The 12,354-nt window shown below is 45.4% G+C and overlaps 1 protein-coding gene across 6 annotated transcripts in view; it reads right to left on the bottom strand.

The window, feature by feature from the left end:
* Positions 1–12,354, bottom strand: part of ACACA (acetyl-CoA carboxylase alpha) — a 189,134-nt gene that overhangs the window by 137,568 nt on the left and 39,212 nt on the right. For all 6 annotated transcript variants that reach the window (XM_050929370.1, XM_050929366.1, XM_050929364.1 and 3 more), the window contains 10 exons: positions 11,179–11,388; positions 10,311–10,481; positions 8,565–8,726; positions 7,714–7,877; positions 5,802–5,952; positions 5,091–5,194; positions 4,116–4,197; positions 3,481–3,626; positions 1,822–1,972; positions 306–440 (listed from right to left, as the gene is read on the bottom strand). In XM_050929370.1, coding sequence (XP_050785327.1) covers positions 306–440; positions 1,822–1,972; positions 3,481–3,626; positions 4,116–4,197; positions 5,091–5,194; positions 5,802–5,952; positions 7,714–7,877; positions 8,565–8,726; positions 10,311–10,481; positions 11,179–11,388 — 1,476 coding nt within the window. The remainder of the gene's footprint in view (positions 1–305; positions 441–1,821; positions 1,973–3,480; positions 3,627–4,115; positions 4,198–5,090; positions 5,195–5,801; positions 5,953–7,713; positions 7,878–8,564; positions 8,727–10,310; positions 10,482–11,178; positions 11,389–12,354) is intronic.

Below are 12,354 nucleotides of genomic sequence, written 5' to 3'. Positions count from 1 at the left end.
GGGAGCATAAATGTGTTTGAGGAAAGGATGAGGCTTTTCCCATCCACCTATATCACCTGGAGATCAGGTGCTGAGATAACAAGGAATGAGTCTGATATAAATGTCTAGATCAGATCTGAGAGAAAGGCTCTGTAGAGTTTACACTTCCCTCAACAACTTCCTTTGAGACAAAAGCCACACAGTGAAAATCTCAGCATGACATGGGCCTGTCCCCTGTTGCAACTGAAACACCACTACTAGAGAATCAAGACAAAGTGGTAACCCCAACTAGGCAGGATCCAGTGGCTATCTCAGGAGCTTCCTACCTGCTGAACCCTGCTGGGGTCATCCAGCTGCAGTTTAGCAATTACACAGCCAGGGTCCAGCACTGCCCCAGGGCGTTTGACATAGTGGATGCAGCCTGATTCTGCTGCTGTCAGCGTCATCACCATCTTCATTACCTGCAGCAAGAAGACAGGTTACACGCTCATATTCCCCAGTTCATTCAAGGTTCATGCTTCAGCAGCCACTTGCCTACACCACAGGTAATCTGACTAGCGAGGGTCTTTTACATTCAGCGGTCACCCTGAAAGGCTTGTTGTGCAGGTGCATGCTGGGAAGGAAATCCAGGCACCCCTAAGTAAAGGGCAGAGCAAATGGTTTGCATGCAAATTAGAGCAATAGGAAACCAAACTCAACCAGTGGAATCTCAGCTCTTCTGGATTCTTTCACCTCCAAGAATAAGTAAAGGTTCTACGCTGAGCACTGGACTTTGAGGCAGCCTGCAACTTGTTGCCACGGTGATATCCTAAAGGTCAGAAATCGATGGCAGAAGCTATTTTAATATGCTGGCTGGTGGGTTTGTGCCCTACTGGCTTCAAGGGGAGGGAATCAGAGTAATTGGCTCTATAGAGCCTATGACAAAGATTTCCCTTTAGTTCAAGTGCAGGAGTCTTGTCCTTGGAGCAGAAAGATCTGGGGTCTATCTGTGCTGTTGCTGTGGAAAGCAGCACAGCAATCAACGACTGGTAGGTTCTCACCAAGCCATGAATACATTACAAAATAAAAGAGCTTGCATAAATAACATGGACTAGAGTCTGATACGTTTCTCCTACACACTGTTCCTCATAACCACCTTAATCCCCACAATCCTCTACGTACCCTCCTCTCTCAAGTCTGGTTTGATTCCCCTCTCTCATACACAGCTCCCATCTTTGCCCACTGTGCCTTGGGAATTGCTTGTCCTCCCACTCGTTGGGAGTTAAGTAACCTCCAAGGGGGAAGGGAGGGGCCACACTCAGTTTCAGCTTCCTCATTAACTCATCTGATCAAGCTGATAAATGACCAGTCAGTAAGAGCAGACATAATTCATTGCCTCGTCCTGTCACCGAGCCTGGACCAGCCCTGCTGCAGTGACCACTTAGCCCAGAGGAACAGCAAACCTTTTTCACAGCAGCTATGAGACGTGGATTGTCCATCTCTCACAGCACTGTGGTCCATTCCTCTTTGGTCAGTCCCACTGCAAGGTGGCCACCGCTGTTTATATGCGCTTTCTTTATCACCGGATATTGCTGGGAGGTTTTGCCTCCCACCAGTATGGTCATTAAAGCACAGGTTTCAACATTTATGCTGCTAAGCCATCTCTTCTCCACCCAGCAGCTCTTGTTTCTGCCTTCTGAGTGGACACAGACAAAAACCAGGGGTGGAAAACTGGGAAAAAACCCATCAGAAAACATTCCGACCACCACCACCAACCACTCCATTTTTCACCAAAGTTTCTGAGCATTTCAAAATGTTCCTGCTCAGCTCTGCTTCCGGCCCAGTCCCACGTAGCTCTTTTACCTCAATTTCAGCAAAGCATTGGCCTGAGAACACATGTCCCCCATCCTCCACCACATACTGGATGAGCTTCCCAGCCGAGGGTGAGCGAAGGAGAGACGGATCGTTTTCCTTCTCAAACACGCAGGTCTTGTTACCTATGGTGATGCGGTACCTAGGGAAAAACACCTCAGTGGAATGCCATGCGGAGAGTAAAAGACGGAGAAAGCCAACCTCCCTAGTCCTAGATCATAATATACAAATCGCAATTATCTGCAATTTAGTAGCTTGGTTCTAGAGATGAACATCTGAGTAATCAGGACTGCGGGGGTCAGGAAGGAATTACTATCTACCCCTAGCATACGTACAGCATTGCTTCTTCTGAATCAGTGGGTAACTGGTCACTGTGGGAGCCTGGATGCTGGACCCAATGAACTCCCAATACGATCCGGTCTGGTAAATTCTATATAAACCAAGATCGACAATACTGGAGATTGGATGTGTTAACACAAAGCTGTCAAATGCTAAATGCTCACCAAACCTCCCACATCCAAACTCCTCCAGTGCTCAGAGTGCAGCTGAAAAGAGCAAGCCACACCCTTGTGGTGAAACAATGTATTTCAAAGGCATTGTGTTTAGATTTTTATAGCATCTTCCAACCCAAGTCTTTCACAGACTACTAGCCACATTCATTAGAATCTGCACAGAGAAGGAGTCCCCATGCACCCCAAGGGGGTTATGTGATATAAACTCCAGGGGATTGGAGAGCTGAATAAATGCTCTGAATCAGCACATCCGCCACCTATGCTGGCTAGACCCTATTCCCAGGCAATGCCACCAGCTTCTCTCGTTGTGTTAAGCCTTCCACTCAGTGGAGCTGCAGGATACTGTGCAATGGTCTATGCAGCCATAAACCAACAAATCTGAGTCTGCACATATATAAAAAAGGTCATACGCCCAGCCTATGGAGTGGAATATGACAGTTGTTCTGTACCAGTGGCAGATTTTTAATAAGAAAGTAAAAACGAACTTGCCAATGGAAACTGAAAGGGCATAACTGGGCAAGAAGAACATAATCACCCGAGTTGGAATTTGGCCAGCCTGTGCTAGCCTCTTTATTTTGCCTCACCTCTCCCCGAAAAAGTCACCATAAGCAGGAAAGAAGCCTCCTTCCATAAAGGCTGAGGTCTCCAAACTACCATGTTAGGTGGTGTGTGGGCAACACTAAACTCCCACCTTCTTGCAGAGACCACATCTAGCCACTCTATCTACCAAGGGCCTGTAGGAAACTGGAACGTAGACTCCCATTCAGCTCAGTAACCCACTGCTAGCAAACCAGATGGGCAACCTGGGAGTTCACCCATCTCCTGCCTGGAACGATGAGACTGCAGAGAGGCTGGAGAAGAAAGAATCACACATCATATTGGTGCATCACATTCCAAATCCTGCTTCCAGCTGCAGGCAATCCCAAATGTGTCAGATGAAAGCAAAATTTCTTCCCCTGCTCCTGTCCCTAATAACGTACCTATCGAGTTCTTCAGTATTGTATAGTAGTTGGGGGGATTCCTTCCTGACCCTGTGATAAGCAGATGAGGTCTCAGAGCATGAAATTCTATTAACCCATCCTGGCATGTATGTAAAGAGTAAGTGACCATAAACGATCCCTATAGCTGAGATTGATACCTGTCCACTTCTTCTTTCATGTAGGTTGTGTAGCTGCTGCCATCATAGGATAAGAGCAACCCTCCGTCACTCAATCGGTGTACCTCAACCTCCACATAAGAGTTGTTCATGACGACCACATAGGAATTGGGAGACTGCCGGGTCACCTATGGGTCCATGAGCAAGAACATGGAGCAGCATGTAAAGGAAATACGGTAACATTGATATTATACCGGCTGGAGCACCAGGCAGGTTCCTTGGTTTCTGGACTGACTTTTATATTCAGTAATAAAGAAGATGTCTAAGGGAAATCTGAGTCACCTGACCACCAGCAGGGTGTTGCCGAGTACTGAAAAATCAATGTAAAAACAGGAGTCTTGCAGGGCAAAGGCCTGGCAGGGATCTCACTGCAAGGGAAATGTAATGGAAGAGAGGGTCTCAGAGTGGGGACACTGCATGGGAGACTGTGGAGAAGTTTCCAAGCCCACAGAAGCAGAGAAAATCCCCTTCCCATTTTCCTTGCCATCTTTGCCCACCACCCAGATTTTAACTTCAGTCTTTCTGTTCAAAACAGTCATTGCAAAGCCAAGACAGTGCCAAGCAACACAAAATCTCTCCAACCCACAGCGGAGAAGAGTCTCCGCATTGCACTGTACCTTTAGCACGTACTTCTTTCCATCATAGATGAGTTCAACATCCACTGTGTTCAGCAGTGTATGAGCAGGCAGGACCTGACCTCTGAAAGATGGACACGTGCAAGACTTTACCCTTCAAGTTCTCTAAATGGCCACTGGGGGTGGGGGATTAAACACAGCACACAAGCATTTGGAGGCAGCACTGGCATAGAGATTGGACATCTAAATCTTAAACCATCCCTCCTTAGGAGAGACATCACTCTCAAACCCAACATATGTTCATTCCCATTCCACAGAGACCTTGTTCTATCCCCCACCCAACCCACTTGCTTTACTGATAGTGAACAATTTGCACTGAAACATCAAACACATTTACAGCACATCTTTGTTGCGGTCAGTAACAGCCCCACGTGATTAAAAGCAGCTTTTCACTACTATGCTCCTTGGATCCCTCCTCCAGAGCCAGGGGCCCCAAACATGGGCCTGGCAAGACTGACAGCGTCATTTGGAAAAGAAGTGTCCATGTCATGTCAGACTTAGTCTGAATTAAAATGTTATGGCGGTCTCCCAAGGGCTCCCAATCCAGTTTGAAGCAAGCTAGAATGTTAGCGGGGTTCTGAGCACCGGTAGAAGGCACCTGATGAACACCTCTGTAGACTTGGACTACAAAACAGGGACAGCACAAGCTTCACCCCTCCTGTCCTGCGAATGGGTCTCAATTCTGTTATGCATTCAATCCCAGGCCTTTCTCCTGAGATTGCCAACAATTGGGCTAATCAGCGCCACTGGTGGATTTTTCTAGAACACACATGGACATCTGTCCATCAGGCACTGGCCTGAGAATGCTAAACAGCCACCGAGGCCAGAGAACAGCCATCAGATGATAACAAGCTTTAGGCATTTCTGGTCTGGGTTGCACTTGGGCTACATACGAGTTGAGCTTTATACAATGTCAATAGGTCTGTGACTAGTGCTAGCCGCAGAGAGTAATTTTACCTTTCCAGAGAGTGCAGGAAGTTGGAGACGCTGTTCCGGAAGCTCACATCAGCCACATGCAGAGCCCCACACACTACCCCTAGCATGGTGTCAGGCCTCTCTGCCTAGAGGGAAAGGGTATGGGATGAAGGAAAACCTCAGTCTTTCCACATGCTCAATTCCTTCTGCTTTATCATCCCTCCATCCTGGCCTCTCCCTATTTGAAAGTGTCATTCATGTCATTATGGTCAGTTGCATTTGCTGTCCAAGGTAGAAAATCCCTTAAAGTTAAAATTATTGTAATACTAATGGTAGCCATACATGAAAGCAGGCCAGTAAGCAGGTCACCTCTGCGCTAGTTCAAAGGAAACAATTTGAGTTTTATTCTCACTGGGCCAAATCCTGAGGTACTACATAAGTTTTCACTCGTCATTTGTTTAAAATTCCCAGTGAAGACAATAAGCCTGATTCTCAGTTACACTAATGCCCCTTTACAAGTGCTTAAGGACTCTTTATTCTGCCAAAATGGGGTAAAAAGGCACAGGGTAAATGAAAACTAAGCCTAATGCATTTGTTTCCAGAGTTCTTACTAAGGACTGAGTAGAGCATCACCATTGTTAAATCTCTGACCAGTAAGTGCCAAGCTTTCAAGATCATGAAATGTCTTTTCCTCCCCAATAAATCAATCCCCACTCCCCAAAATTTATAATCTCCTGAAACAAGTGGGTATACCTGCACTTTCTCAGCAATGAGCCTGTCCAACCAGCCAGTGTCAATGCTGTTGTGCTGGAAGCTTTCTGTCTCCAGCAGTTTAATCAAGTACTCAACAGTGGTTCGGAAATCCCCTCGGATGGACAGTTCCTTCAAAGCCACCACCATGTTTCTGAAAGGAAAAGGAATTCACAAACCGTGTCTCACTAATAATTTGTTGTGACCTGGTAAGCCTAGACAGTTACCACAAATTAACATCCCCAGTGAGTCACCTGGAAAAACAAGTTAGTCATGCCAAGAGCAGATGAAGTGTGCGTGCGCATGGGAGCAAGATGCTGCACATGCATCATGCCTGGGAATGAGACATCATCAGCTTCCTCCAGCTTACACTTGGGATGTACCAGAGAAACTTATTTGGTGCTTTGGTCTTTCTGATTTTCTCGCTATTCTTTTCTACTCATCCTTCGTCCTGTCTTGATCGTCATTGCTGAAGATCTTGTAAAATGCAGTTTCAGTGGAGTGAAAAGACCAAAAGCCAGATTGGAGTCTGACGTTGAGTCTGCATAAGGTTTCCTCTATAGATTTTACTTCAAAATTTACTCTTCCTACTGGACGTTTGCTAAAACTGTATTCTTCACATCCACACCTCTCAACTGTACCTGATTAAAAAGGTACTTCATCCACATTAGTACCAAATTTACCATCATCCCATACAAACCTGGCATTATCCCACTGATTATTATTATTGGCAATAGTCAATGCTGAATAATGAAAGTGACATTATCTCTATACATTTTTACCTTTCAATCTTATTGGCTGTGTGAGAGACAAACTTCCAGGTCTCAAAGGATCTTCAAGTTATGAGACCCAACTTAAACCGAATGGAAGGGTGAGTTCTACTCCCTTTCATGCTTACCTTTAACTAGGGGCGGTTCTAGACATTTTGCTGCCCCAAGCACGGAGGGTCCGCTGGTCCTGCGGCTTCGGTGGACCTCCTGCAGGCACACCTGCGGGAGGTCGCCGAAGCCGCGGGACCAGCGGACCCTCCGCAGGCAAGCCACTGAAGGCACCTTGCCTGCCGCCCTAGCGGCGACCGGCAGAGTGCCCTCCGTGGCTTGCCACCCCAGGCACGTGCTTGGAGCGCTGGTGCCTGAAGCCGCCCCTGACTATAACCCACAGAAAAGCATTTCTGCAAGAAAAGCTCATAATATGACAACTCCACTGGAAATTAAATATTCAACATACATAGGATACTATTGGGCAAATGTTTAGTAATGTTCCGTTTAACCCTTTAGAGAGAGCCAGCCTGTATGGTAAATGTTCTCCACACTTCCATTCAGCTAAAAGTCAGGAAAATGTTCCCCCTCTATGAATATTTATAAAATATTTAAAAATTGGTAAACTTTTTCACAGGTTTTGCAGAACTTTAGCAGGAGATTCGATTTGCACACCAACTCTGTATGTGGTACTCATCAACTCTGGGGTCTTAAGCTTTGAGGATAAAACATTTGTAGGCAGCAAGAGCTTCTTAACAGATCACCACTTATAATAGGAAATTGAAAAGGTGACAAACAACAAGGTGTAAACAGAAAAGCTCCCAAGCTTGGGATTCAAACCTAATCCTATGACCCTGGGTGTTCAGCCTTCCCTTCCCCCAAGGCATTCTCTCCTCACTATCTCCTAAGCAGCCACTCTTCTAGAGGAAGCGGAGTTAGATTTAACTCCTTGTTCATTGGCAACTAAATTACAGCTGTTACGAGGGATTACAGATCCCTTCCAAGAGGCTAGGTTTGCATACAAAACCAAAGTCACAGGTGGAGTTCATGGGGGTTCCACATGAGGCACTTGTAGGACCAAGCCCTCTATAGAGCACCCGAGGAGGGTTTTCACAGTGAGTTAGTTCCATATTCTAACCACTTTCCTGGCTACTTACGAAATGGCCTCCTCACGGTTCTCTCCCCAGGAGAAGCAGTGACCAAACTGAGAGTCAGCATATTCGTGAAGCCCCCCTGCAGCAGCGACACTGAAATAGCCCCACACATTCTTATTGCTGCGGAAATTCAGTTCCTGGACTGTTCCAGAGCTGGGCTTAAAACCCTACAAGGAAATATATTAAATGGTTACGCACCCTAAAGGAAAAGTAAACATTCCAGGAGTAGTATGCACTCATCGGAAAAAAGAAACAACAAAAAAAAACACCAACTGGGAGTTGTTTAGGCTAGAGATTAGCTGCACTTCCCAGTACTGGGATATCACATGCTAGGTAACATCAGGCTGCATCTATACTGTGTAGGAGACCTCCAAGATAAACTCAAGTGCTATAGGAAGCAATGTAAAAGATTCAATACAAATGCACCCACACGTGTCTAAGGAGTGCTGAGATGCAAGAGATGCCATCCTTGAGAAATGACAGGAAACCAAGGTCCTATCCAAGGTCTTTGTTGTCATTAACCTCTTAAAATGTTAACCAGCTATGATGCACATGGACATACTTTGTGTGCGAGAGCAAAGAGTTCAGGAGTAATGGAGTTCAAGATCGTGAGGCATTTTTTACAAGAGTAAGAGTATTATTTTGATCGAGGGACGGGGAAGGTTTCATCCTACTATATAATACTCTCTATGGCTAACTTCAGCCAAAAAAAGGATTTCTCTCTCAGCTCACTTGAATTTGGTATAGAAAGTTCTGGGTTTGATCCTTGCTGACAACTGTGCATGCAGGACCATGGCTCATTAGAATGATATACCAATACTACAGAAATAACAAACGCTAAGTGCAGCTTTTACCTCATCTGGATTTTCACTGGTGATACGAGCAGCAATCACATGGCCCCGTGGACAGGGGACGTGGGCTGAGTTCTCAAAGTCAATGGGGACATCTCCCCAAGGAGACACACCATACATTACTCGGATATCTTTGATCCTATGGAGGGGAATCCCCATGGCAATCTATAGGAGAATATAAAATATAGTTAGCTAAGTTTTACTTCTCACATAAGTTTCACTTCCCCTAACCTTCACAGGTTCATTACACCCATCTTCAGTGGTGGCTGGACACTGGTTGTATATACTACTGTGATTCCAGGGCTTGCTTTCTAGGCATAAGGTCACAACTCTTTACCTCAGGATGCACTCAATAATAATGTTTTGCACCTCTTCACCTGTCAGTCTCAAAGTGCTTCATGAAGGTGGATGAAAGTCATCTTTGTTTTACAGAAGGGGAAACAGATTCAGAAAGGAAGTCATTTGCTCAAGCTGACATGGTGAGTCAATGAAACAGCTGGGAATGGAATTCAGATGACCTGACTCCCTGTCCTGTGGTCTGGTCACTTGCCTATATATAAGGCTACCCTGTCTATCTGAAAGATGCACATTTCATCGGAATCTGCAATACAGTCAAGACAGAGACCATGCTCTTCATGTAAATCCAACATGCTCCAATTCAAGACAGAGGGCTAAATCCGGCTGGCAGAATCACAAAACATAGGGCTTGTGGCTGCTCACTTCCAGTAACTGCAGATGGAGGACAAAGTTAATTAACTGTGGTGTCTTCCTGCCAGTGGAGTCAAACAAACAATTACTGTTAATCTACCCGGGAAGAGACAGGTAAGAAAAATGGCAAGGAGCATTTAATAAAATGTATATGCTACTATGGATTCTGGCATGTTACCATCACGGCCCTAACTGTGTCACTAAATTTGAGCAGGGCTGAATGTGGAACAATTACTACAAATGTATGAAGACAGAGAAGCTGGCCTGATCGGCGTAAGTTTCAGCATCCTGAGCTGCTCCTTGTGGGCAAAAGGATGCTTGATTTTAAAAGCCAATGATGTACAATGACCTGTGCATCTCTGGGCATTCAGGCATGTGAAACAAAAAAGCCTCTCTTATAAGTCAGGAATTTTTACCAGGAGCTGCAGGAATACTGCCTTTAAAAAACCACACTAAGGATGCCAGGAATTACCAGATTCACTGGGCAGTCCGGAGAAAGGCCTTGCAACGGCTCCTATTTCTGGGAAGCCAGGGAACAGGTACCAAGAAGCTCTGTGTTCTCACATGCTGTGCACATGAACCGGTTGGTTTATTGTATAGAAGCTTGTTGAGTATTTGGATGAGGAATGTAACAATTCCACTTTGGGGGATAATAAATATCAACAATGGTGTTACCGGATAATGTTGCCAGCAATTTAAATATTTCTTAATTGGATATAAACAACAATTTGAGGGGGCACTACTGGGTTAAAACTATTAAAGACCAATTTTCTTATTAGTGTTGCATTTAATAGTTCTCTTGTTACTAAGCCAAGCCTCGTGCTTTCCCTGTCATCAGTGACTTGATCACCTAACGTGTACATGATTCATCTGTAAGAACACCGTGCAGCTGAACACTGGGAGTGACCCAGACAGGAGCGTCCCCCTTCACCCTCCCAGACTCTAGTGGAACCGGTTATTTGTGCTCAGACCTCGCCAATACCTCATACTTTGAGCACCTTTAAATGTCTCCACAGGTATGAAGCCTGTGTTGTGACTCACCTGTAACTGTGCTGCAGGCAGGTTGACGTCAGCCACCATCTCTGTGCAGGGGTGCTCCACCTGCAGGCGGGGATTCAGCTCCAGGAAGTAGAAGCTGCCATCCTGGCTGTAGAGGTATTCCACTGTACCAGCGCTCACATACCCCACCATCTTGGCGAGCTTCACTGCACACTAGGAGATGAGATGGAGAAAATGTTTAGCCCATATAGATCATGGTCAACCACCCTTTTCATTCCACCCACCCAATCCACATCACACTCTCTTATTGGAATTCTAGAATGGCCATTTGCTATCCCTGTAAAGTTTATACAGTTGGAATCTGTCAACCCCCTATTCCTCTCTACGAATGTATCAATACAAATTCAAAACATCACTGACCACTTAGGGGAACTAAACATCGTATGTCACAAAAATGTTTCAAGTCACATGGGCCTCTTTCTGAATAAATGGATTATGCTTGGCGCAGCACGGGCTGGAGTGGGGAAGTACTGTATACACACTCCATATAACAAACCCACAACCATGCAACTACAGAGCCAAGCATTCTGAGATCTCCAAGAATTTGACAAGTTTTTCAGACACATTCACATGCTGTATACTCAGGGATCATTTCTCCCACTACTGAAATGCAGCCACTTCTGGAATGGAACTCTGCAGTTGTTTGACAGCACACACACACAGTTCTGGAAACATGAGTGCTAATCTGTACATATTAAGATTGCAACACTGGACCCTGTGTTGCTATTTGAAGAGACTGTCACCATTCTTGTTTTTTTTGGGATGTCAGAGAACTGGCTCCTTCTGCAGGCAGAGTATCACTTTTCTTCACAAAAGGTAGGGAAAGTGGAATTCACAGAACCACACGCACCTGTTCCATATGCTCAAACACCACTGAGGTAGCAATAGTTGCAGGAGCCTCTTCGATGATCTTCTGGTGCCTGCGCTGCACTGAGCAGTCACGGCCAAAAAGGGAGATGGCATTGCCGTACTGATCCGCAAGGATCTGCACCTCCAGGTGGCGAGACTGCTTGGCCAGTCTCATCACAAAGATCGGTGAGCCTGGCACTTCAGCCTGAACCTACAACAGAGACAACATAATGCAAACCAACTCTCCCTCCTATTCTGACACAAAGTCAGGCTCCTTCTTCAACTGCCTTTCTGTAAGAGGCTGTTAATACCGTAGAGTACTAGCACAGAGTCTTACCTGTATGACCAAACGTTAGAAATTTGAATGCTCTGCATTTCTGTTTCCATCTAAGAAACTCAAAGCACTTTACAAACATTAATGAACTGAACCCACAGATGGAGAAATGGAAGCACAGATAACTTAAGTAACTTGCCCAAGGTCACAAAGGAATTAAGTGGCACAGCTGGGGATACCAACAGATCCCAGAAATCTGATTCCCAATCTTGTACTATTACGAACAGACCACCAGGCTGCCCTTTTAAGCTCTAGCCCCAGGAAATAATATTAGAGGTGCAGAATCAGTCTCATCAAATCTTACAGGAGGCATAGAAGCGTTCTGTAATGAAGTCTCACATAGCGATTTTCAAGTTAAACAGAACATTTAACCATCTCAGTGCTGTCTAACACAGCAGGCATATGCTGGTATGCTCACGGGTCTATTGGATCCTGATGGAAGTGCTGTCCTGCCAATGGAATGGTGATAAGTGAAAGACCACCACTGCCATCTGTTACTAAATGGAAACTACAAGTGAACCCAGCAGTGAAGCATTTGAACTGAGATACCAGTCCAGAATGGCTAATGCAGCACATACTAACCCCAGAGCACTGAGAAAAACAGTTCAAATAAACTGAGACACCAGGTTCCTGTAGAAGCCTAGGGTATTTTCTGGGGGAAGAAAATGACTAGGATTTGCCCTAGGCCATTCATTGCTGGAAATACCCTGTGCTCCAGTGGTGTATAATTACAGTACAACCTCCATTATATAAACCTCCCTTATCCGCAAGTCCCCATTATCTGAAACAGGGGCACATTGCTCAGCATCTGTTAATTACATTTGGAACTCCTTCTATTACCAG

The sequence above is a fragment of the Gopherus flavomarginatus genome, chromosome 19 (assembly GCF_025201925.1).
Source record: "Gopherus flavomarginatus isolate rGopFla2 chromosome 19, rGopFla2.mat.asm, whole genome shotgun sequence".
Lineage (NCBI taxonomy): Eukaryota > Metazoa > Chordata > Testudines > Testudinidae > Gopherus > Gopherus flavomarginatus.
Note: the sequence above shows the minus strand (reverse complement) of the source record. Positions and strands in the feature narration are given on the sequence as shown.